The sequence below is a fragment of the Sceloporus undulatus genome, chromosome 1, assembly GCF_019175285.1.
Source record: "Sceloporus undulatus isolate JIND9_A2432 ecotype Alabama chromosome 1, SceUnd_v1.1, whole genome shotgun sequence".
Classification (NCBI taxonomy): domain Eukaryota; kingdom Metazoa; phylum Chordata; class Lepidosauria; order Squamata; family Phrynosomatidae; genus Sceloporus; species Sceloporus undulatus.
Window position 1 is genome coordinate 182155234 of NC_056522.1, and position 25364 is coordinate 182180597.

The 25364-nt window shown below is 41.2% G+C and overlaps 1 protein-coding gene and 1 long non-coding RNA gene across 2 annotated transcripts in view; one reads left to right on the plus strand and one right to left on the minus strand.

Moving 5' to 3' along the window:
- The window catches only part of ISM1 (isthmin 1), a 48325-nt gene extending 47208 nt beyond the window's left edge, over window positions 1-1117 (minus strand). Inside the window, exon 1 of the mRNA XM_042447168.1 lies at window positions 912-1117. Within this exon, the coding sequence (XP_042303102.1) occupies window positions 912-1076 (165 nt within the window). The 5' untranslated portion in view covers window positions 1077-1117. The remainder of the gene's footprint in view (window positions 1-911) is intronic.
- Window positions 1118-2569: 1452 nt separating this feature from the next.
- On the plus strand, window positions 2570-25010 carry LOC121919888. The gene is made up of 4 exons (XR_006101600.1): window positions 2570-2821; window positions 3208-3306; window positions 7842-7914; window positions 24194-25010. It is a non-coding gene; the product is annotated as an uncharacterized LOC121919888 (long non-coding RNA).
- The last annotated feature ends 354 nt before the right edge of the window (window positions 25011-25364 follow it).

Sequence of the window (25364 nt, forward strand, 5' to 3'; positions counted from 1 at the left end):
GTATACATACACATGCTATATATATAGTGTGTGTATAGATAGATATAGATAGATATACATACACACATGTATACTATATGTATACACTATATGTAGTGTGAATAAACATACATATTATAAATATGTATACGATATGTATATACTGTATTATATATACAGCCACTCCTCCAAGTCCATGGACTTGAAATGTGTGGACTTGGAAATCGGTGGGGGGGGGGGCGACTGCTATTCATTAATAGCACACATGCACTTGCCCCATTCAAGCCTATGGGGCTTGAATTTGAGCTACATTTTGAACTCATGGTGGGAGGTCCTGAATGGAGCTCCTGCAAGTTCAAAGAGGTGACTGTAGTGTGTGTGTGTGTGTGTGTGTGTGTGTGTGTGTATATAGTGTGTGTGTGTATATGTACACTATATATATATATATATATACTGTACTAGATATAGTGTGAGTATACATAAATTATATATGTGTACCTGTGTGTGTGTATACTATATATGGGGTGTATCTATATACCTACATGATGTATTTACATTATATATGTATATCTATATAGTGTGTAATATATACATTATATATATATATGTATACTATATGCATATACCGTACTACATATGGTGTGTATACATACATTATATATATACACACAATATATATATATACACACACACACACACACACACTATATACATATACTGTATATGGGGTGTATCTGTATACCTACATGATGTATTTACACTACATAGAGAGAGTGTGTGTTGTGTATGTATGTGTGTAGAGAGGGGGGGAACCCTCTCTCTGGACAACAAGGTCTCCCTAACTGTCCTGACCCAGAGGGCAAACCGAGCCCCTCCCTCCCTCCTTCCCTCCGGTGTCTGCCAATGTCTGTGTCTCTCCTTGGCTGCCTCACCTGTTGCCTGTGGCTGCTGCTGCTGCCGGCGCCTGGGTCCTTTCCCGCGGCGTGCCTCCCCGCGTGGCTCTGCGTTTCCGGGGGGCTGCCCCTGAGGACGGTGATGTGGAGCGTGAGCAGCAGCAGCCCCAGCAGGAGCAGCACCTCGGCCGCCAGGCGCAACATCCTCTTCCAGCGCCAGGAGGAGGAGGAGGACTTAGGGCTCCTCAGAGGAGCAGCAGCAGCAGCAGGGGGAGGAGCCACTGCTGGCACCGCCCCCTCATTCTGCTCCTCCTCCTCCTCCTCCGTCGCTGCTGCTGGGACCTCTATCCGCGCGAGGGCGGGGCTTCCAGCAGCAGCGCCGCTCTCAGGGTCCACAGCGCTGTCGTCGTCGCGGGAGCCAGCGTTCTCGCCGCCGCCGCCGCACAGGCACCACTTCGGAGCCACTTCGGAACAAGCGGCCGCAGCGGGGGCAGACTGTAGGGGGCGCTGTTGCGATTGCAATTGATGCTCCTCCTGCAGCCCAGCACACTCTGCATGGGGCCGCGCGCCCCGCCGGCAGCAAGAGCAGCACAAGCGGCAGCAAGAACAACAGCAGCGGTGGCGGTGGCGGCGGAGGCGGCGGCGCGCGAGACTGCGATCGGAAAAGCTCGCTCCGGACCTGAGCGCGCGCCTCCGCCGGCGCCTCCGCCGCCGCTTTTGCTGCAGCCCAACGGTTCTCGTGTTTTCAAAAAAGGGGGCGGCGGTGATGATGATGATGATGATCCCAAAACGATCTCTCTTTCTCTCCCTCTTCCTTTTGCTACTTCTTCTTCCTCCTCAGCCGTCTCTCTCTCTCCCTCTCTCTTTCCACAGACTCGAATAAGGCTCCCTTCAGGGAAGGAGCCCCGCCTGAGCCCTTAATGAAACAAACAAATAAACAATAAAAATGTCTCAAATAAGTCAAGCGTTGTGTCTTCTTCGTCTTCTTCAGCCCATGAGGAGAAAGGAGAGGGAACTCTCAGCCAGCGTCCTCCTCCCTCGCTTTTCTTCGACGGCGCTGCTCTCGCCTCGGGACTCTTCCCCTCAGCCTCCCTTCTTGCGGAGGTCTCTGAGGAGGGGGGAACCGTGTCCAAGGGTTCTGGGTTCTAATTCGCTCCCCACAGCCCCCAAAACCGTCGAGGCTCCACTTCGGAGAGGGAGAAAGAAATGGTGTTAGGCTCCTGAGGAGAGGATGCTACCATTTCCTCCTCCTCCTCCTCTGCTTTCCCTCGCTGCGCTGCTCTCCGGCTTTTATACAGCCCTGCTTCCCCTTCTCTCAGTCTCCCTCCCTTCCCCTCACGCCCCCAGGCGAGCTTGCTTGCTTCTCGTCCCGTCATAGCAACTCTTCCTTGGCCATGTCCTCCATCCATTCCCCCCTTTCTTGAACGCCTTCCATATTCTGAGCATGAAGTTATATATTTCTGTGGGAGTGTTTTTTCAACTTTGGCTGCACCCACACTGAAGAGATAACCCGGTTTGTGACCGCTTTAACTCTTTTTTCTGTCTGAGGGCTATGGAATTCTGGGAGTTGGGCCCAGAATTCCATAGCCTTCAGCCAGGATACTTAAAGTGTTGCCATTCAAAACCACTAGTTATTTCTCCAAGGAAAATGGAGGACGTGACCCAATAAAAGCTCAAAACACTCCTAGAAATATAAAATCCACGCTTCTTAGGCATGTTCAAAATGGAGGGCATTCAAGAAAAAGGGAGCACACGACCCAAGCAAAGCTAAAACACTCATGGAAATGTAAAGTTCATGCTTAGCTGTGTTCAGAATGGAGGACGTTCAAGGAAAGTGGAGGACATGGCCAGAGAAAACTTATGGAAATGTAAAATTCATGCTGCTTAGCCATGCTGAGAATGGAGGGCATTGGAGGACAATGGAGGACATGGCTCAATAAAAGCTAAAAGTAAATTCCTGCTTCTTAGCCGTGCTGAGAATGGAGGGTGTTCAAGAAAAAGGGAGGGCATGACCCGAGAAAAGCCAAAATCACTCATATAAATCTGAATGTATGCTTTGTAGTCATGTTCAGAATGGAGGACACTGGGACGTAGCTAGGATTTTGGGAAGGGGGGGGTCCAGACTAAGTGCCACCATTATAATGAGGCTTGGGTGCGGTGGCGCAGCAGCACACACCATTCATTTTATCTAACGGAAGGGGGGGTCCGGACCCCAATAACTCCCCCCCCCTTGGCTATGTCCCTGGAGGACATTCTGGAATTCCTCCTGGACAGAAAGTTGAAACGGTTGGATCTGAATCCAAGGGACGGGTTACAGTATTTTATTTCTTCACAGACCGATCATTCTTCCTATCAACACCAGAAGGAGTGACCTGCCTTTTAAGGAGAAACATCGAGTGGGAAAATAAATCTGCTTTATTGCTCTGCGTTAAAGGTAAACTGCTTTTTTTGTGTGTAATGAAAAAACAATTACATATTTATTTAAAAAGGCACTCAGGGTTCAGCACAACAGTGGAAGTCACAGGCTGCTAACTTTGAGATTTTACAAAGGCAAGGAGATAAATTTAGGAAGGCTTAGAGCCGTCACTGATCACTAGTCATTAGTCATTACTTGGTCGCAAGATGGAGGGTGCATTTGCACCTTTATCTGCCAACGGACATCCCAGAAGCCTCTGAAAAGGATGCTGGACAAGACAGGCCTTTGGTCTGACCTCTTATATCCTCGTTGTCATGCACCTTCAAGCCCTAAGGCGAACCTGTCATGGGGCTTTCTTGGTAAGATTTGTTCAGAAGAGGTTTGCTGTTGTTCACAAAGCCTAAAGGCCTCTTTGCAGGGGTGAAGGTTAATGTAAAAGGCACTGCTGGAGTACTTCTCAATGCAGCTACTCACATCTACCTATGGTTTATTATGGTATCAATCCGTGCAAAGTTTGATGGGGTGGTAAGAACCTGGGAAATTTATTTGCAGAGGTAAAAAGAGCTGCTTTATGATTAATAGCTATCATTTACTGGTACAGACTCATGTGAATGAACTAGCAGTCAAAATCAGTGGGTAATTTTGCTAAATTTTGTAACTGAACCATGTGAAATCTTTGCATTTTGTCTCTTACAAAGCATGTGTTCCTTTTGTTCACAGTGGTGGAAAAAGGAGTTGAATATAAACCCAGTTGAATAAAGTCAAACCTTTCAGGATGATTGTGCGTATAGCAATGAAGCTATATTTTATATTCCAGTGCCTCTTCGCTGACATAAATATGGTCCAGAATAATGTGGGCCATCAATAGATTGGCATATGAATGGTTTCACAACATAATAGCCTTCCAGCATGAGTTCCTGCTATCCAATCAGTTGAGTTAACAGTAAAATATACTCCCTTGAAGTCTGGGGGAATCTCCTTCTTTGGAGGTCTTTAACCAGAGGCTAGAGGGGCATCTGTTGGGGGTGTTTTGACTGTGAGTTCCTGCATGGCAGGGGTTGGACTGGGTGGCCCTTGAGGTCCCTTCCAAGTTCCAAATCTATGAATCAACATTGCTGCTAAGAATGCTTTGGTACTGTTCTGCCAAAGGACTTGACATATAACATTTTTACAGGTAGAGCATCAAGTTCAGTAGTCAGCAGAAGTAGGTGTTCTCTACTTCTAAACTAATTTTCTTGGAAGTAAGCCATACTGACATCGATAGTGTTCGTATCCATGCACGTGCTTTTAAGTCACCTGCCGATTTAGGGCAGCTCCATGAATTTCATAGGGTTTTCTTAGGGTACTTCTCAGTAAATGTGTTCAATGTCACAGGCATGGACCAGCATAAAAAGATGCAATGAAACAAGTGGCACCTGAATTTAGTGGTGTAAATCTCCCAAGTGATTTTGAGAAGTTGGGAAATAGCTGTACTTTAGACATGAAATATACCTGGGCTGCAAACCGCAAAAGCCTATGCCAAATAAACTTGTTAGTCTTCAAGGTGCCATAAAACTCTGTTGTTTTTTGCCATGGTATGAAGAAATCCTTGTTGTAGACATTTCCTGCCCCCTCCCTTTTTTTTTTTAGGGCTCGAATTGTAAAAAATATAGATGGCAGTTGATGTGAGTTATTTGAGAAAACAGAGCTTGGTGTATGTTACGCTTTATTTTAAGGTTACAAATTGGTGGCTAGAATGATGGAAAGATCATAATGTATACCAGCTTAAGTGACATGGTGAAGAAAAAAGACCCTCACACATATTATCTGCAGCTGGGTTCTGGGTAATGTAAGTTCACCGCGATCTTATGAATAAAACAAAACACAAAAACACACAACCAACGACACATCTTTAAGCCATCTGAGTCAGGTTTGCATTTGGCATGCATTTCCGGATGCAGCATTAACTTTTATGTGTCAAGATGTTGTGCAATGACAGTAAAGGCTGTAGAACATCTCTGTTGGCAGCAACTAGCTGGCGGTTTGAGTCTGGATTGTCTTATTCTAGGAAAAATGTATGAGTTCATATTGTTTCAGAAGTAGAATTATATTTAAAAAAAGAAGAATTCTCTTGTAGATACAGTGCCAGTGGCATTGCAAGAGTGAGGAGAAATGGAAAAGCACTTAGGCAACGAGAGACAGTATAAACAGTAAAAATTGTGCTCTGTTGCCATTTGGGTAGCCCACACATGGTGGCTTTTGACTTGGAGTCAAAAGCCACACACATGATGAGTTCATTGACCCAAACTAGTGGACCAGAGATCATTGTGTCAGGGAGTTGTGCCCCATTCCTCTGCAAAAAAAACCCCAACCCCAAACAGAAATAAAACAAACCCCAAAACCAAAACAAAGAGAGCTGGTAGAAGACTCTCTCGGCTTTGGTTTAGCTCATTCTTTGTGGTTGCAATCTGTCTGCACGCCACTTAAGTGGAGGGATTGGATTAAAGCAGATTCTGTAGCCAGTACTGAGATCAGAGATGCTGGTGAGTTTCAGTGGGGAAATGGGGCAAGGAGAAAGGATTAAATCTCCCCTTGTATTGTGGTCCTGATCTGGATTGGCTCTCTCCCAACTGGCATTAGTTCATCATTTTACAGAAAGAGAATCCCATGCGCAAAATTCAAAGGTATGTTTGACATCACAGTTAGGCTGACCTTCAAATCAATGGGATTAAGTTAAGGTACATGCTCCAGTGTAATTGTTCAGCTTCACATATTAATGCTGCAGAAATCTAGCAGTGCCTTTCTAGTTTAAAAATGTCTATGAGTCTTACATGTTTTTTGTGTGCACCACCTTCCAGTGTGCTTCTTACACTTTGCTGGAGGTTTGCTCCTTTTTGTTTCTTAGGACACTATATCAGCTGAGAACAGAAGCATTCATTGTCAAACAAAACAAGTTAATTTTCAGATATGTTACAGAGTGTGTAGTAGACCAGTGCTACTCAAAGTGGTGCTAAATGTGTAACCAGATTCTTGGTCTTACATGTAAAAAGAGATCCACCATATTTTTATTTGGCTTTTATTGTGGATCTGTAGTTGGTCTTAATACAGATATGGTCCATCTGGTGAACAATGTGGTCACCTTGTTTTCTCCTTCATGCTTTGAAGCTCACATGAAATACTCTCCTTTTTCACCACTGATGTTCCACGTAGTGAGACATTTCTGGTAAGGATTGAAACAGAGAAATCCAGGAAACTGAACATTTTTTTTACTATCATGGAAAATGACCATAAGCTCTCCAGGAAGGAGGAATGAGCCCATGAAAAGAAGAAAAGAGAGGCCACATTGAATTTATTTCTTAATAGCTGCTGCTCAGCTACTAGGTCATGATTATCCCGTGAATAAATAGGAATTCTAACAGCGCTTTTTATTCACTGGAATTTTCCATGAATAAAAAGCAGTGCTAGAATTCCTTTTTATTCACAGGATAATCACAACGTCACACAACATTGTGTGATAAACGTGTTATCACACAATATTGAGCATACTCTATGTCCCCAGCGTTTTTGCCAGTATGATACTCTCCATACAGTGTAGAATTTTATCACTCCACTCTACCATTTTGTTTTGTATAATAACGGCAATGAAGGTTTTCCCTGTTCTGCAGACTAGCTTTTTGTAATGGATTTAGAATTGAATCTTGACCCGAATGCTTACACTTCGTTCTCCGCCTTCTCCTAATGAAGATGTTGGAAAATGTTTTTGAAGCCTAGCCTTGAGACAAGAAGGATGATGAAAGTATGTATTGTTGTTGACAATACAACTCTTGTTTATTTTTATTTTTCTTCTGTGATTACTTAAGAGTATGACTCATTTAACTGAAAGGAACAGAGATATCCAAAACATATGGATAAGTGGATGCTTGGATAAACTGATTATGTACACTTAAGTTACACTTAAATGAGGTACCTTGGGCTTAACATATTTGTATGTTAAGGGGCAAGCTATACAATGCATACAAATGAAAAGCAGCCGATGGAAGTTGTCATTTTGAGGGGATTGAAAAGACGCATCTGGAACTCCACAAGGAAAAAAAGCAGCCACACTTTATATTCTCTGTACATTCAGCTTGCATTTCACGGGAAAGATGTTGAATTGAACCAACTATGGTTATAAAGTGCCACAAGCCAAGTGATCTTCAGTAAGTGCTTCTACAGGCATACATCAAGGGAAGATGAAATTCAACTAAAGTTAAGTATGTTTAAATCCCACTAAAATGAACTTGAACCATAGTGGCATATATAGCTATTTCTTCCAGTCAGCATGTTACAAATTTCCATCAGTAACATCCCATGCATTTCTTCCTGTTTCGGCTGATCTCTCTCCTTTCCATATTGGTGTCTGGTACAGAAGAATATGAGAGAAATATGGCATGGTGAGATGTGAGACAGATGAACTTTGCAGAAAGATTCATAAGAGGGAACAGTTAGCAATCAGATTTTGTTTGTTTACAGCTCTCTCCTAATAAGCCCTTTAAAAAAAGATTCTGACATATTTTTCATTTATGTATTTTCAGAAGGAAAGAAAGATCTTACAACATTGGCTTAATATCCTCTCTGAAGGAACTGTCTTTTGGGGGACGTATTACGGTAAGTTTTTGCTGAGTTCTTTTTTAATGCCATACTTTGAAGGAAGGAATTATTTTTAAAGAGGGAAGCTTGTTCTATGTCAGCATAATAAAAAGAAACAAGCCATTGTTAATGTTTGTGCTAAAATTAAATTTTAGTCTTAGTAGTGCTGTAACACTTCCCTCCTTTTTGTTACAGGAATTAAAACATAAATTGTTGCAGGAATTAAAACATAAATTGATTTAAACTGGTCAGATACATGTGAGGCCGTGCTCAAGCTCCTTTTAACCTTTCTGTATTATCTTTTGTGTTTGCCATTGTTTTGGGTGCTTTTATCACAAAATACTACCTGGTTGCATAGACAGTTCATGGATGGAGCAGGGATGTGTGTGTATGTCTACCCTTACTTTTCTCCCCCTGCTCCACTGCAGGCAGGTTGACTCAGGTGTGGCATTTAATTCCTATTGACTGTCTCCGCATCTCCATCTTGAGCAGACAGTAAACAGCAAGACAGGTTAACTGGAAGCCCCTTCCAGCTGTTGACATACAAATGGGTACACAAACATAACAGGCTACACACCGGCACTTGAAAAGTAGTCTAACCCTGACGTTAACAAAGCTCACTCTATGCTGCCTGCTTCTGTTGTGAAGAAGTCTGGATATCTACTTGACATCTCAGAAATAACATGGGTTTCTCTATGCACTGTGGTTGTTACCAGCTTCGGTTGATATGCCAGCTGTGGCACTTCCTGGAACCTGAAGACCTGAAAACTATAGTGCAAGCTGGTTACCTCATGTCTTGACTTTTGCAATGCACCCTATATAGGGCTACCCTTGCACTAAGTCTGGAAACTTCAACTAATTCAAAATATGGCAGCCAGAGTGGTCACTGGAAGATCGAGAGGTGACCATATTACACCTATACTAAAGTCTCTTCACTGGCTGCCTATTAATTTTCGGGCAGAGTACAAGGTGTTGGTCATAACCTTTAAAGCCTTTCTTGGCTTGGGTCCAGCTTACTTACAGGAACGCCTTCTCCCATAAAATCTGCCCTGCACATTGAGGTCTTCTAATAAGAACTTACTGCAGCCAGCCAAAACTAGGCTGGCTGAAGTTACTCAGAGAACCTTTTCCTTGGCCACTCCCAAATTATGGAATAGCCTGCTGGAGGAGATCCGATATATCACCAGTCTTGAAAGCTTTAAAAAGGCAATCAAGACGTACAATTTAATTGTATTTTATTGTGGGTGGGAAGGTTGGGAGGATTTGGGATACAATGGATGATGAGATATTTATTGTATGCTTGTTGTATTTTATGGATGTTTTATTGTTAGCCGCTTTGATCTTTTTGGAGAAGCGTAATACAAATACATTATTATTATTATTAGACAGTACAGTGTACCTTATTTTAGTACATCTCAAGCTATCTGATGCAGAGGACCAACAGCTCCTTCTCTCCAGTCTGCCAGGGAACAGCACCATATTTGCACCCATGGGCAGCAATTCTGTTTCTCCGGGGAACTTGTCAGAAAGCAGAAACTCATGGCTCATGGACAGCAATGGTGTATGGACCACCATGTTGTATTAGCCTGCCTTATTTACTAGTCTGCTCTGTGGTCAAAAGGACAGTTTAATTTGTAACAAAAATAGGTTGAATGAGTTTATTTAAAGTATGCAAATTGTTTTTGTATAAAAATTTGATTGCAACAATTATTTAAATTCTTGGGTTTAAAAATATTTTTAGTATTTATTGGCAGACGAGAAATATAAGTGTCATATTTTTTTAAAAAAATAGAAGGGAAAGTAGATGCCCTTTAGAATGAGAAACATATCAAAAGAACATACATAAATAATTTTTGATACAACCCAATTGTAAAAACAAATATCATTATCTATGAATAAGTTAGCAATACATTAATGACCATGTCATAGCAGTGAAGCTATTGTTAATTAAGTTGTCATTAAATCAAAACCTCATTAAGGCAGGCTAATTAGATGAATTCAAGTTAGTATTCTTCTTACTATAGTATTCCTATCAGAAAATAGTCAAGTCTGTTCATCCTTTCAGCATACCAATTTTACTTTCTCTAAACTCCAAGAAGCAAGTAAACTTTAAACTTTGAATCAATGACCAATATATAATTTCCCAGACCTTGACATATTATATCCCCATATTTTTCCAATGATGGAATATCTCAAAAATTCTTCTAGCTATTAGTAATAGATCAATCTATTAGATCTAATCCTGAATCTAATTTTGAACCCAGTTGTTTAAGACAGCCAGACGTGGTTGCTATAGCACCTAGTGGGATAACTAGCCTTGTGGTGGTCTTTTTCAGCATTAGCATTGTATGCGCATCATACCTGCCCTTATTATGATTGCACTACGAACAACTGGGTGACAAGTTTGAAGAAAATGTGTTTAAATCCCCTTTCAGGTAAAATAGACATTTTGATGGAGGAGCTAGCCATGTTAAGTCTCTTGCAACAAAGATAATGAAGAATTTAGTAGCATCTTGGAGACAAATGCATTTTATTACAGTGTAAGCATTTGCTTGTCTGGACTAAGCCTATCCCCTCAGACATGTCTGATTGAAATGGCCTATAGTCCACATGAGTTTATGCTATAGTGACATTTCTTAGTCTTTAAGGTTCCACAAAAAGATTCTTTGTTGTATAACAGTAAGTGTCTATAAGGAGAACAGAGGTTGGGATGAACACAGAAAAAACAAGGCAGTATCATGGAGTACTGCTTGCTGAAAAATAGTGCTATCCACTTATCTCATTTTCAGATCTTATCTCTGCAGGTAAGATGCCTGAAAGATTCTTTTAATAAATACTTAAGCCTGTATATAATGAATTTGAGCATTCAAAGCACTTAACATACATTGTCTCATGGCTAAAGTGATATATAATAATAATAATTTTTATTTTTATCCTGCCTTTCCAATTGCATGATTCAGTAGAGTCAGGGAAACATTGATATAATTGTAAACAAAATTGTTTTGTTTGGAGAGAAAAGTCAGATAATTGTAAAAAACCCAAATAACTAAATGTTGCGGTGTCTGTCCAAGTACTCACGAAATGCACTGGTAAAATAGCTGATATGTGTAGAAATTAGTAAAAAGAAAAAAACAGAGGCATGCACACCTCAAGAAACAACGAACACCCCAAATCATACTACATCCAGAATCATGACCTTTAAAGGTCGTACTAGATCATATATTCCAATTTTTTTTTAAATGATGACAGTTTGCCATAACATGATGATTGGTTACTGGAAGGATAGATGAGCTCTTTAAAAAGACCTCATGATGTCAGAGAAATAGAGATGCCAGAATGTAAATTGACTGTTAATTTTTTCAGATATTTCCAATAAAAACGGTACATTAGAAGAAACCACATTTTGCATCCATTTTGGAGCTAGACATTGCAAATGTTAAGAGGTTCTATATGTTACGCTATTCTCTCAGCATCATCAATGGCAATGTAGTTTGAAAGTATTGTTAATCTAGCCTTATTTGTAATAGGGCCATAAGCTCAATATCTGTTCTAGAGAAACTAAAATATTGAAGAACTGAAAAATTACTGAAAGATACAAATGGTAAACATATAAACGAACAAGGTTTTTTTGAGAAATAATTGCACTGGAAAGCACAAAGCATTTCAGAGTTCCTTGAGACACGATCTTGAGGACGGAAAGAATATTTGTATATCTTTCAGTCTTTGATGAAAAGGGGTTTTCTGTAACAAACCTTCCAGAAGATATCATTTTGCATGTTTGTGTGTGTGCATCCTTGTGCAGAAAAGAGAGATTGTCTCTGGCAGAAATTTGATTTTATGCTAAAAATGGGGTTCTCTGTGCAAGAAACTTGTCCCTATGCAGAAAATCATATTTAATTATTAAGACTCACTTCCTAGTTAACCTATGCACTGAATTCAACCAATCAAAAATAGTTTATTGCTTTTAACCTTAAGCCACTGCAAGAAGATAGGACAAAGTATCAGCTGACATAGGCACAGATTAATAGTTTTTTTGCTTAAAATAATCAGAATTAAAAGTCGATTTTAAGCTTCTTAAATTTCTCATGAAATTAGCTCCTTTGGTTCACAGAATCATCTTTACAATGGACCTTATCACACTAGAGGAATCCCACTCAGAAACGGGATTTAAAGTAGATTTAAGGTAGAAAAAATCCACAAATATGGAAGGTTTTTCACACGACGTTTCTGCAAAACAGAAATAACACGAAAATAAAGTGAACATAAAGGGGGCAAAAATGACACCTTTTTATGTTTGAGAAGTTCGAAAAGTAAGAAGCTGTTGTTTTTGTCCCCTTTACATTTGCTTTATTTTTGCATTATTTCTGTTTTGCAGAAATATATGTGAAAAACCTCCCACATTTGCAAGTTTTTTCTACTTCTAATATCCCGTTTCTGAGCGGGATTTATCTAGTATGATAAGGTCCAATGCATTCTTATATTGTTCCAGGTTCTCACTCCAGTTTGCTTTGCAGAGTTGCATAGTGTTTAAGCTCCTATTCATCAAATAGCAGGTGGGTTACTATAGTCTGTTGTTGTGCTGTTATTGGTTACCTTCAACTCACTCTAAGACTCTATCACAGGCTTTTTTTGGCAATATTTGTTCAGAGGTGGGTTGTCGTTCCTCTGAGAGAATGTGCCTTGCCCAAGTGGATTTCCATGGCCAATTAAAACCGGTCCCTAGTTCTAGTTGAACACTCAAATCATTACACCACACTGGCTCTCTGTAGTGTGTACTGGCCATCAACTGCACTGTGATACAAGATAAGACAAGCATACAGTGGACAACATAGTAATTAATATAATACTGTACATGTACTCTATGCAACTATTTGCAAAAATGCCCAATCTAATAAATGGAGCCAAGTACATTCCAAATAAGCAGATGGCATGTTTGAATCTTGCCACTTTGATCAAATTCTGGAAAAGTGGATTCCAAATAAACCATATTATTATTATTATTATTATTATTATTATTATTATTAATTCTGTGAAGTTCTTCTTCAAGAATGGATAAATATCTTGGTGCATGATTATCTTTTTTAACAGTAGCAAATTATTCTATCCAGGGACAGGTGAAATTTCTCAGTTTGTCAGTTAAAGGTAGATTGAAAGCCAAGCACAACTGTTTGCTGTGTAGCAGGAACTGTCTATACATTCATTTTGCACTCACAAATCTTTGCCCACTTCCATCTCATCAGGGAGGCTTGAATCAGAAATTTTGTTCAATCTGCACTAGCACCAAACCATGATTCTGATAGAAGGCAAACCTGTCTCTGTTCATGATGACGATGATAAGGAGGAATTATTTATATTCTGCCCACCCCCACCCCAGGCTGGAACTGAAGTTGTTTTACAAAAATTTAAACAGATACAGCTAAACGTTCACATATAATTAAATTATAAGTTCACATATAATTATAATCACATAAAAGTCCATATATAATCAAACTTTCAGTAGAATCAAAACCAGTGAAAAAGCATAACTATCTCTGGTCTGCTAGCTTCAAAAACAGAATAATCCTGGAACTGGGGCTGTGCACAGTCCATAGAAACAAAACAGTAGCACACTCTGTGATCACTAACATATTATTTTATGGGAGTAATAAAGCTAGTAAATGAATGGAATTGAGATTAGTTGCCAGCAACATTGTGTGACCACAGATTCCCGTTCCAGTTGCCTTGCAATAAATACCCACTGAGAAAGCCTTATGCCATCTGCACACATCTCATTTCAAGAGTAGGCAGGGAAAAGGGATGAGATGCCTTTACTTGCACTACATTATTCTATTCTCTTCACGTAACTTTTCTTGATATTTGTGCACATCTGTGTATGGGATTCTTATCTCCCATGTGAAGGGGAAGCAAAGTCTTTGCAAAGTTAGCTGATAGAATTTGAGGGCCTTCTCTTCTACTTAAGAGCAGGAGATGGGACTGGGGCTCATTACAAGACCAATCACAAAGCAAGGCATACAAATGCAAGATATCTAGGAGAGGAATATCACATGCTATGACAGACGTTTTTCTCAAGATCCCCTCTGTCTGCAAAGAAAGTGCTAAACATACTGTCTTATTTCAACCTAGATTTCAAGATATTTGATTGATTAGCCACTATAGGAAGCATCATATTGGATTAGAGACAGATCTTCGAAAGGAACTGTTCTCATGTGATACTTGAGAGGAACACAGTAGGTGGATGTTCTTGCTGTGTTACTTGCAATTATCAAGATTACATCATTCTGTCCATATAAAGTGAGGCATATGTGCAATTGAGGAGGATTACATGGAACTGTTCATCAAACATGCATGCTCTGGCATCCATAAAGCACTGGTAATCTAAAAATAACCTTGTCTCTGTTTTGCATCTCTTTCCCTGACAGTGGGAACCTCATCAACAGTGAAGTATGGGTACAACCTCAAGACTGTATAGTCATATGGTTTTCTTGGCCCCTAGGCAATTGAGAAAAAATGAATATATACTGCTGTGCATCAGAGAATGGTGGCCCCTTAAGTTCTGTTCTTTCCATTTTGTCTGATTTTATTAAAGTGGAACCAAAATTAACACATTGGATTTGTTGCCACAAAGTGCTGTAGTGCACAGTCATGTAGATAACTTTAAAAATAATTAAACCAAACAAGAGGGCTAAAACTAAGTAGACAGATGGAGACATATGCTCAGTTTCAGTCCAAACTAGATTAGACCCATTGAAATGAGTGGTACTATGAGCTCTTTCACACTAGTGAGATCCCACGGGAAAATGGGATTTAAACAAACAAGAGTTAAATTAAATCCGAATGTAAACAGAACCCGCGAATTCGTGAATGTTATCACATTGATTTGCTGCTAAAATGAAATAATGCAAAGTTAAACTGAAGTTTAAGTGGAGAAAAATGCCACCTTTTTACTTTTTAATGGGCCCCCACCATGCGCGGCATTGTTTTTATGCGCGGAGGGTGGGTGGGTCCTGGAACAGATCCCCTGCGTAAGGGAAGGGCCCACTGCATTAGCATTACATTCAATGGTATATGGGAATTACAATTTACAAGTAATATTAGTGGAAAAAAAGCATTACTCCGGCGCGGTACAGAGCGCCAGGTAGAGATGGCCAGGAGCCATCTCTCTTTGCCGCATAGCTGTGCTGCAGCAACCAAATGGCATGGCGCGGATATGCAAAAGAAGGACCACTAAAAAGCGGCTTCTTTTTGCGCTGCTGCAAACAGCAGGTGGCAGCGTGAGCATGTTGCTGCTGCGCGGCTCCATCTGGAGGCTGCGCAGCAGTGATGTCATCACTATGCGCGCCATCTATTCGGCGCAGTGCAGTGAGGGCATCCTTCGGGACCCGTCTGTACCAGGCCTCTGGATTTTTTATGGTGTGAAATGGGAGAAGGTCAATGGGGGTGGTGACACCATGAGTTACCGCACTGGGTGACATCAACCCTAAGAATGCCACTGGTGCAGATTAAGCCTTGGTGGATACTTAATAGCAAGAGCTAAACAGAGGAATGTGTCCTGTTGGTTCTGCTGGACCTCTCAGTGGCTTTTGATACCGTGGACCGTGGTATCCTTCTGGGTCCTCTTGCTGGGATGGGAGTTAGAGGCACTCTTTTATATTAGTAGTAAGCCTGGGCTGAGAAGTTTAAAAAACACAATAAATGGGGACTTTATTCTTTTCAAAATGCTTCATTTGCATGCCAGATGTTTGAAATGTGGAGATCCCGAATGTTAAATTAAGGAACATGATTAAAGTGTTATGGAGGATGGGTGCTAAAAGGATATGAAGAAAGTGGTTTTGGAAGTTTTGAAGTGTGTAGAGTTCTAGTGTTGTTTTGTAAATATTTTCCTTTGAGCGTTTGAAGTCTAACAATTTGAGGAATTCTTTCGGCCTAAAGATCAGAGAGCTTAATAGTTGCATTGATCCCGCAGAATGAAAAACATACAGTAAGTGAGACAATACCTTTTATTAGACCAGCCTGGTTATTTCCTCTCATTCTGTTTCATTCCACTCTCTTTCTCACTCTTTTTTGCAAGGGTTTTCCAATGGACATCTGGAGGAAATGATGGGACTTAGGCCTAGCTTCACACACCGAGGCTGTAAATATCAGGCTAGACTTTATAATTTTAAGATGGAGGGTGCAGGAAGGGGTTCATGTGACAGAATCCACCTGTTTGTATTAGGATCACAGACAAAATATTTCTATATCTAGAAAACTGATCAGATTTGGAAATCACTAGTTAGAAATATTTCTAACTAGTTACTTGCAATCAGTTCCTTTCACTGATAATGACGGTGTAACTACTTTATTGTGCAGCGGCAATTTAACAAGGAATAGTTTCTTTCTTTTTTCAGCATGTGATGTATATACTTACAGTATATGTGTGTGAGAGAGTGTGTCCTTAGTGGCAGAGGAGGACTATCACATTTCGAGTAATGCTTTGTGTTCTGCCTCCTGGTGCTTTTCTCTTGTGGTTGGGTTGAGGCAAGAATGTGACAGATGGAAGGAGAATTGGTGGCCAGCATCTTGTAGCATTTAACTAGTTTTTTTAAATAATGGGTCTAAAGGAAACTATTGTAGGAGCCTCCAGAAAACGAGAAAGAATTACTTTGGAACTGTATTTTAATATTTTTAAAAAAAATATTTCATTATATGCATTAATTGGTTTTAAAGTTTGTATTTGAGCTGCATAATTCGCTTAATTTTGTATAGTTTATATTTTATGACATTTAGATTGTATGTCATTGGCAGGTTACATGCTGTTTTGACGATGCCTGTAAAGTGCCATGCAAATTTATGGCACTATATAAATAAATATTAACAACAACAACAACAACAAATTTACAGTTATAACTGGAGCCATTTACTGTCTTGGAACAACAAATTAATGAATTACCGGTACCCTTTTTTTTTTAAAAAAAGTAAACAATGTAGAAAATGTAAATAATGTAAATAAATAAGCTCTTTCAAGGCAGCACTCAATTACATGAGCCTACAGGTATTACCTTTTGCGTGAAGTAGCACAACCCAGAAATAGGTTTAACACTTGCATGAAAACTAGACCTAGATCTGTACAAATGACATTAACTTATACATTCACCGTTTATCAAATCCTGGACCATATACTTGCAAAGGGAGCCAGCATGGTATAGTGGCTTGAACTTTGAATTACAACTCTGGTGACCAAGTTTCAAATCCTCACTTGGCCATGGAAACCAACTGGGTGCCCTTGGGCAAGTCACATACTCTCATGCTCAAAGGGAGGCAAAGGTAAACTGGCTCTGAAAAAATCTTGACAGGAAGAAACGGTAACACTTTCTTTGCCTCAGTCTTCTCAGAAAAGGCAAAGGGTGCTCAACCTTAGGATAATGGAGCAGAGGACAGAATAGGGGAATTCCAGCACAAAATAAGTAAAGAGATAGTACAGGAATACCTGTTTAACCTAAATGAATTTAAGTCTCCAGGACCAGATGAGCTACATCCAAGGGTATTAAAAGAACTGGCAAATGTAATATCGGAGCCATTGGCAATAATCTTTGAAAACTCCTGGAGAACAGGAGAAGTGCCAACAGACTGGCGGAGGGCAAACGTTGTCCCCATCTTCAAAAAGGGGGAAAAAGAGGATCCCAACAATTATCGTCCAGTTAGTCTGACATCAATACCAGGAAAGATTCTGGAGCAGATCATTAAACAGAGAGTCTGTGAACATCTAGAAGGCAATGCCATAATCACAAAAAGTCAACATGGGTTTCAGAGAAACAAGTCATGCCAGACAAACCTAATATCTTTCTTTGATAAAATTACCAGCTTGGTAGATGAAGGGAATGCTGTGGATGTAGTATATCTTGATTTCAGTAAGGCCTTTGACAAAGTTCCCCATGACATTCTTGCAAACTAGTTTGTAAAATGTGGGCTAGACAAGGCAACTGTTAAGTGGATTTGTAACTGTTTGACCGGACGAACCCAAAGGGTGCTCAACAATGGCACCTTTTCATCCTGGAGAGAAGTAACCAGTGGGGTCCCACAGGGCTCTGTCCTTGGCCCAGTACTGTTCAACATCTTTATCAATGACTTGGAGGACAAAATTGGGGGAATACTTATCAAATTTGCAGATGACACCAAATTAGGAGGAATAGCTAATACTCCAGAGGACAGGATCAAAATTCAAAATGACCTGAATAGACTAGAAAGCTGGGCCACAGCTAACAAAATGAACTTCAACAGGGAGAAATGTAAGGTGCTGCACTTAGGGCGAAAAAATGAAATGCACAGATATAGGATTGGGGACACCTGGCTTAAGGAGACAACATGTGAAAGGGATCTCGGAGTCCAAGTAGACCACAAGTTGAACATAAGTCAACAGTGTGATGCAGCAGCTAACAAGGCCAATGCGATTTTAGGCTGCATCAATAGAAGTATAGTGTCTAGATCAAGGGAAGTAATAGTGCCACTATATTCTGCTCTGGTCAGGCCCCACCTAGAATATTGTGTCCAGTTCTGGGCGCCACAATTCAAAAAGTACATTGAGAAACTGGAGCGTGTCCAAAGGAGGGAGACTAAAATGGTAAAGGGTCTGGAAACGAAGCCCTATGAGGAACGCCTTAGGGAGCTGGGTATGTTTAGCCTGGAGAAAAGAAGGTTGAGAGGTGATATGATAGCCCTGTTTAAATATTTGAAGGGATGTCATATTGAGGAGGGAGCAAGCTTGTTTACTGCTGCTCCAGAGACTAGGACCCAGAGCAATGGATGCAAGCTGCAGGAAAAGAGATTCCACCTCAACATTAGGAGGAACTTTCTGACAGTAAGGGCTGTTCGACAGTGGAACACACTCCCTCGGAGTGTAGTGGAGTCTCCCTCCTTGGAGGTCTTCAAACGGAGGCTGGATGGCCATCTGTCGGGGATGCTTTGATTTGGATTTCCTGCATGGCAGGGGGTTGGACTGGATGGCCCTTGTGGTCTCTTCCAACTCTATGATTCTATGATTCTAGGAAAACCCCATGAAAGGTTCTCCTTAGGGTCACCTTAAGTTGGAAATGACTTGAAGGCACAGAACAGCAATGATTGTAAAGTAATCTAGACTTTCCTTTCCCCATTATGTGCAGCACCATAGGAATAGAGATAAATAGCTCTATTTTATTTATTGGACAACAGATCAGGATGCTGGGGTAGTATGTGCTCAGTAAAAACCTATGTCATAGTAAATTTGTTAGCATATAAAGTGCTATGACATCCTTTGTTAGATGTGCAAGAGAGCTATACTTTGTACACTTATTCATCTGTCTTCTACTCCAGTTTTGTTTATGACATCATCACAAATACTGAATGGTAACCAGTGGTGGCTCCAGAGGACATCAAAGCTGGATATTTCTTTGCTAATGTCTCCATACCGGTAAGGGCCCCACTGCTTTAACAATGCTTTCTTGTCCACTTTGCTTAGAACATCTTCAGAGTATTGACTCAGACTGGGGCTGCATCCGTTGTCATGTACCTTCAAGTTATTTCTAACTCATAGTGGCCCTAAGGCAAACGTATCATGGGGATTTCTTGGCAAAATTTGTTCAGAGGAGGTTTGCTGTTCCCTTCCCCTTAGGCTGAGAGTTTGTGACTTATCCAAGATCACCCAGTGAGTTTCATGGCTGAGCAGGGAATCGAACCTTACTTTCCAAAGTCATAATCCAACACTCAAATCGTTATGCCACACTCGCTCTATGCTGCAGAATTAATGCAGTCTAACATTGCTGTCACTCCTATGACTCAACATGATGGTATTCACATTTGTAGTTTTGTGAGATTAGCCTTCTCTGTCAGAGAGCTCCGGTGCACCAACACACTAAAAATCCCTAGGTTTTCCTAGGCTATGGAACCCAGATTTTGCTACCTGAGATGAAAGACAATGAACCCTACCAGATTGGCAGCTGAATTTTAACAATTTAAATGGGCTACCACTCCCCACTGTTCCTAGGTAGCAAGGTAATTTAGGGATCCTAGGGGGCAGACTATGTCAGATGCAATTCTATCCTCCAACACAGGGAAGTTACACCTAGAGCTGCCTATCCCCCCCCCCCCCCCCTTTCCAGTCCATCTGCAAAAGCCAGCTGGGTCAGCAGTTGAACAGTGAACATTAACATTAATATTGCCCTTTGCTGAAGGTAAGGAGACCATTGCAGGGCACAGGGCAGGCTGCAATCCACACATAACTCTGTTCTCCCCTTACCCCTAGTATCTATGACTGCCTCCTTTGCTTCATGATAGGGATGGCCTTGGCCAGTACTGGTGGTAAACATTTTCAACAGCTGAAGTATTAGCAAACGTTATCTTATAAATAATTTCCCCCAGATCCTTTATCCTCTTCACACAGTCCCTTGACCATTCTGTGTTGAATGCTAGCTTTTGATTTTATTCAAAGCTGTCAATAACATACCAAAACATCCAGTTTGAACTGGTTAAAGAGCCTTGTGGGCTGCAGTGGAATTGTAGATGGCTCTAGTGGAGAATGTTTGGTAACATATAAAGCCCCCTTCTCCTTCTTTGAATTCAGTGGTGGGTTTGAGAGTGGGAGGATATAAAACAGTGGAATGTTGAAAAGGTCTTTATTTGCTGTTCTCCTTGGCTGCATTCTTAAAGCTTAATGCCATGTAATAGAAAAGCACATGGAGGGTCATTCAGAAATATTTTTAAGCTTTATTGGAAACAGAACTGTTTCGGCTGCTTGACCAAGCCTGATAGAAAACCCAGAAAACTCTGCAAATAGCATGCAGCACAATCATTTGTAGTGCCATTGTTTTTTAACCACGTTTCTGAAGGAATAATTGCAGCCAGGTTTAAGCTGTCTGGAAAAATGTACTGCCTGCCCATATTACCCTTTCATTAGAGTGAAATCCTGAGCAGGTTTACTTAAAGAAGGCCTGCTATATCTATTGACAAGGACTCAATGGTCACTGTGCCTCATAGAGTTCCAGCCTTAGGCAAACATATATTACAACTGGGTCTTTTTAAAAAGCGAGCATCACCAGATACTTTTGGAAATGGAAACTCACAGGGCTGCATGAAGGCAACATAGGAATGTACCATTGTTATAACAACCATTTCTGGAAGACCCCATGTAGTTAATTCCTCAGGACATAGTAACTGATAAGACAGGTCATGTGGAGCACGGTGCTCAGGTATATTGACCACAAAACCAAGTTCTTGGTGTGGAACAACTCTAGTATGATGGATTCCTCATTTTTCTTTTTGCAAATAAAGATTTAGGGCTTATATTTTAAGACCATCCAGAGTTTGACTGGGCAGCTATCAAAGAAGTTCCACTGCCAAATGACAATTCTTTTTGTTCCATGATCATTAGCACTTCCACTTTTCCATCCAAAAGGTAGTTTGATTCAAGAGCAGCTATACTTCTAGGTGTGTTTCCTTCTGGGGGAATAGAGTTGCAGCAGCAGCCATTATTGTAAACTAAGATGAAAGCATTTAACACCTGAAAAAATATAGTCATCCCTCCATATTTGCGGCTTTGATATTTGCAGATTTGATTATTCACGGATTTCATTAATATGTTCTCTCTAGAACTGTCTAGGTCCTCCAGTGCAACTCTGTGGTCAACTTTAACTAAAAGTTGCACTGAAAGACCATTTGTAGCTACTCCAGTGCTATTCTATGGTCAGTGTATGTTGGACATTGACCACAGAGTTGCACTGGAGGACCTAGAGATTCCTAGAGAGGTGTCCTCTCAGGTAAAAACAGTGTTTTTGTTATTTGCGGTTTTTCCATATTCACGGGAGTCTTGTTCTCTGAACCCTAGCGAATATGGAGGGACAACTGTACTATATAGTTTTTTGTGGGTTTTTCAGGCTATGTGCCCATATTCTAGCATAGTTTCTTCCTGATGTTTCGCCAGCATCTGTGGCTGGCATCTTCAGAGAATGCTTTGCCTGGAAAAATAGGGTGTATATATACTGTGTGAGCCTGGGAATGCTGGAGTGATTTGCATGTGTATTATTCTATGCTGATGGCCGGCCTCAGACTGGAAGGCTAATGCAAAAGAGGATTAATGTCTGCTAATTGGTGATCATTATCTGCTGGGAAAGCCTTTAAAACAAGTTTTCAGAAATGGTGTCCCCTGGAACACAACGAGAACGCGATTGGAACGCCCGGCAGCAAAGGCGGCGTTCCAGTGTGCAGTAAAATGTGGTTCTTGGCCCCATCATGTTCCTGACACGTTCCGTGCACGCCCGCGTGCAGACACATTAGAATGCACTGGGGAATGTTTTAACCCCAGTGTGATAAACTTCTATGATTCTATGATCTGCAAATAGCAGGAAGCCCCTGAAAAGGTACATTAAATTGTTGAATTATCTGAGTATGAATACACGGTCTGCCCTTTGTTTACCCGGGGATCTGTTCTAGACTCCCCTGTGTAAAGTGAATTCTGCCTATGCTTGAGCCCCATTTAAATGGATGGGGCTCGTGCACGTGGCGGTATGTGCCCCATTATTCCCTATGGGACATGCCGCCCCTTCTCCCAGCGCAGCTTTCAGCGTATGCATCTCCTTGTTTGTTGATAGAGCAAACAACAGTGGTGTTCACTTGCTTCACTCTGTTCCTCAATTTCTGTGGTGTCTGACATTACTTTGGCCATGTGCTCTGCAGAGTGGTGTGCCAACTGTATCTACTGAGTAGATAGCACCAGAGCTTCCTGGTAGGAACTGAAGAGCTGTGGTGCCTTGGGAAGTTGGGAATAAAGGAGAACTTCTTGTCCCAGAGGATCCTCTGGTAGGCAGACATGCAGGCCTGTATGTTGGCCACTGGTACTGCTAGGCCAGAGATGAGAACCTTCAGCTGAACATTGAGCCAGCTACCCTCAGCCAATGAGATGCTGGCAGGGAGAGATTGGAGGTTCCATTGTGGCAATTAAGAATCAGATAGGGTTCTGTTGAGTCCAGTGAGTGCTCAACAATGGCTCCAATTCATCCTGGAGAGAAGTGACCATTGGGATCCCACAGGGTTTTGTCCTGGGCCCAGTTCTATTCAACATCTTTATCAATGACTTGGATGACAGAATTGGGGGCACCTCAACATTAGGAGGAACTTCCTGACAGTAAGGGCTGTTCGATAGTGGAACACACTCCCTCAGAGTGTAGTGGAGTCTCCTTCCTTGGAGGTCTTCAAGCAGAGACTGGATGGCCATCTGTCGGGGATGCTTTGATTGAGATTTCCTGCATGGCACGGGGTTGGACTGGATTGCTCTTGCAGTCTCTTCCAACTGTACGATTCTATGAATACCTCTGGTTTTCCATGAGCATGTGTGGTTTTAAGGGCTCTCTGTCTGACTTCTTCTTGCCAGCCAAACAGGATGCTGGTCAGCTAGGCTGATGGGTTACCACTTTCTCAGCATGGTTGGACATTCTTGCAACATGTATTAAGGTCATTAGTAGTTTAAAATCTTCTGCAGAGCTTAGGAAAACTTTCTAACATCCTCTTTTTCCAGTTGCATGACTCGATCTTAGGTCAGTCTGCTTCTGTGGAAATATTGGTCCTGGACATACGTGACATAGCACCTTGGCCTTAAAGACTAAGTGCATGGCTCCATTCCCCATACAGCTCCAAGATTCTGTAGCTGTAACCTAATAAAGTTACAACCTGTTTTACTTCAGCAGAGTATTGGTTCATCCATGTTTAGTCCATCCATGTCTGCCTGTGCTCACCTTGCTACTGATGGTGAGGCCTACAATAGAACATGTATGTATACTGGCCCTGAATTCACTGAGTTCACACAACAAACATATTATTGTGTGAATCTATTCCAAACAATTGCTTAAAAAAACAATGAAAAAGCTAGAAGCTGTCCACTTGTATGCTTGAAGTAAGTGTGATTTTAAACATATTGGTATGAATCATGATACTGAAAAAATCCAATGTGGTTAAAACTATTGTATGTCTCTTGGCCAACTCTTTGAGTTTTGACAATAGTTTGAAAATAATCCCATGTCCTGGGAGCAAACAATTATTCAGATTGTTGATTCAGATCTTAGTTTTCCAGCTTCCCATTTCAGTTTTCCTAATCAAATCGAAGTGAGAGAAAACAATAAATAAATAAATATCTGGGATTTTGATCCTGAATGATTTGCAGTTTGACTTGCATATTTCGGAGTGGGCTGCTTTTCATTGCTATAGTAAGAGAAGGCATTCGCCACAAATTGCAAGAAACATCACCTATCTGCAGGGCAGTCCAAAAGTCCATTCTTGACAGTTTTTATCTTTCTTGTAGAGGAAGCTTCATTTGACCCCTGCAGAAGGTCAACAACTTAATTATCGTACTCAAGACAAAGCTACTCTGTGCACAGGAAATGAAAGCTAAGTAGAGTCCGTTTGAAAAGAAAGACATTTCCCTCTCTTGAAAGAAATGAAACTTGCACAATCCAATATTCTTTTCATCCTGAGCAGACCTCCTGACTGGATGTTAACTGATGTGGATCCTGCAAAGAAAGGAAAGGCAGGGTCCTTCCTGCCTTGGAAACACAAGAACCGCAGCCGGGTGAAGCTGTTTGGGAGACAATCCCATAAAGGACTTCATACACGGGAGGGCTCAGCAGGCAGTGCCATTGCGGTGTGTACAAAACTAATTAAGAGGCCAAACAAACACTCTTGGCATCTGTCTCTTTCAAAGAGCAACCATATCTTAAGGACGTGCTTGTCAACATTGGTGGAAAGGGGTGCCCTTTGTTACCACATGCTCTTACGCCAAGAACCATGGCGAGTGGGAGTGTAGAAAACAACTGGCTTGGATTCAGGTTTGCAGCAGGCATTGTTCTTGGAGTCCTTTCTACTTCAGCCTTCCCTTCATGTTTTGGACTACAGTGCCCACTGCGCTTGTCCATGGGCCATACAGGTTAGGGGTGATAGCAGTTGAAATCCAAAATATTTGGATAGTACCAGGCAGGGGAAGAGTCTTTTACTTGTTATGTGATGAATATGGAAAGGATCTTTTGTTTTATAGCATCCAGGTTGCAGGATAACCTCTTCACAAAAATGTGTATGTACCAGTCCTACAAGTGTGTAGGCACCAGCTCAACATAGATTGGTTTCTCCAGGCATTTTAAGTTGGTCAGTCTACTTTGTGTTTTTACTATCTTTTAATGTTGCCTTATGACTGCATTTTACCTTTTTGTATTTTATATTTGTATGATGATTTTTAAATATGTGGCTGTGTGTGTGTGTGTGTGTGTGTGTGCGTGTTAACCATCCTAATATTTCATTGGGACCACTTAAGAACACCCTGGCTCCAGATATGAAATAGGAATATATGGGGACCCCAAATCCAGTGCAGGGTATGGATGGTGTACTGGCACCTTGGTTGTGAAACTCTTTCCTTGTGGAACACGTTCTCATATAACCTCCCCCTGTTTCTATTTCCCTGTGAGAAATATGATGTGTAGCAT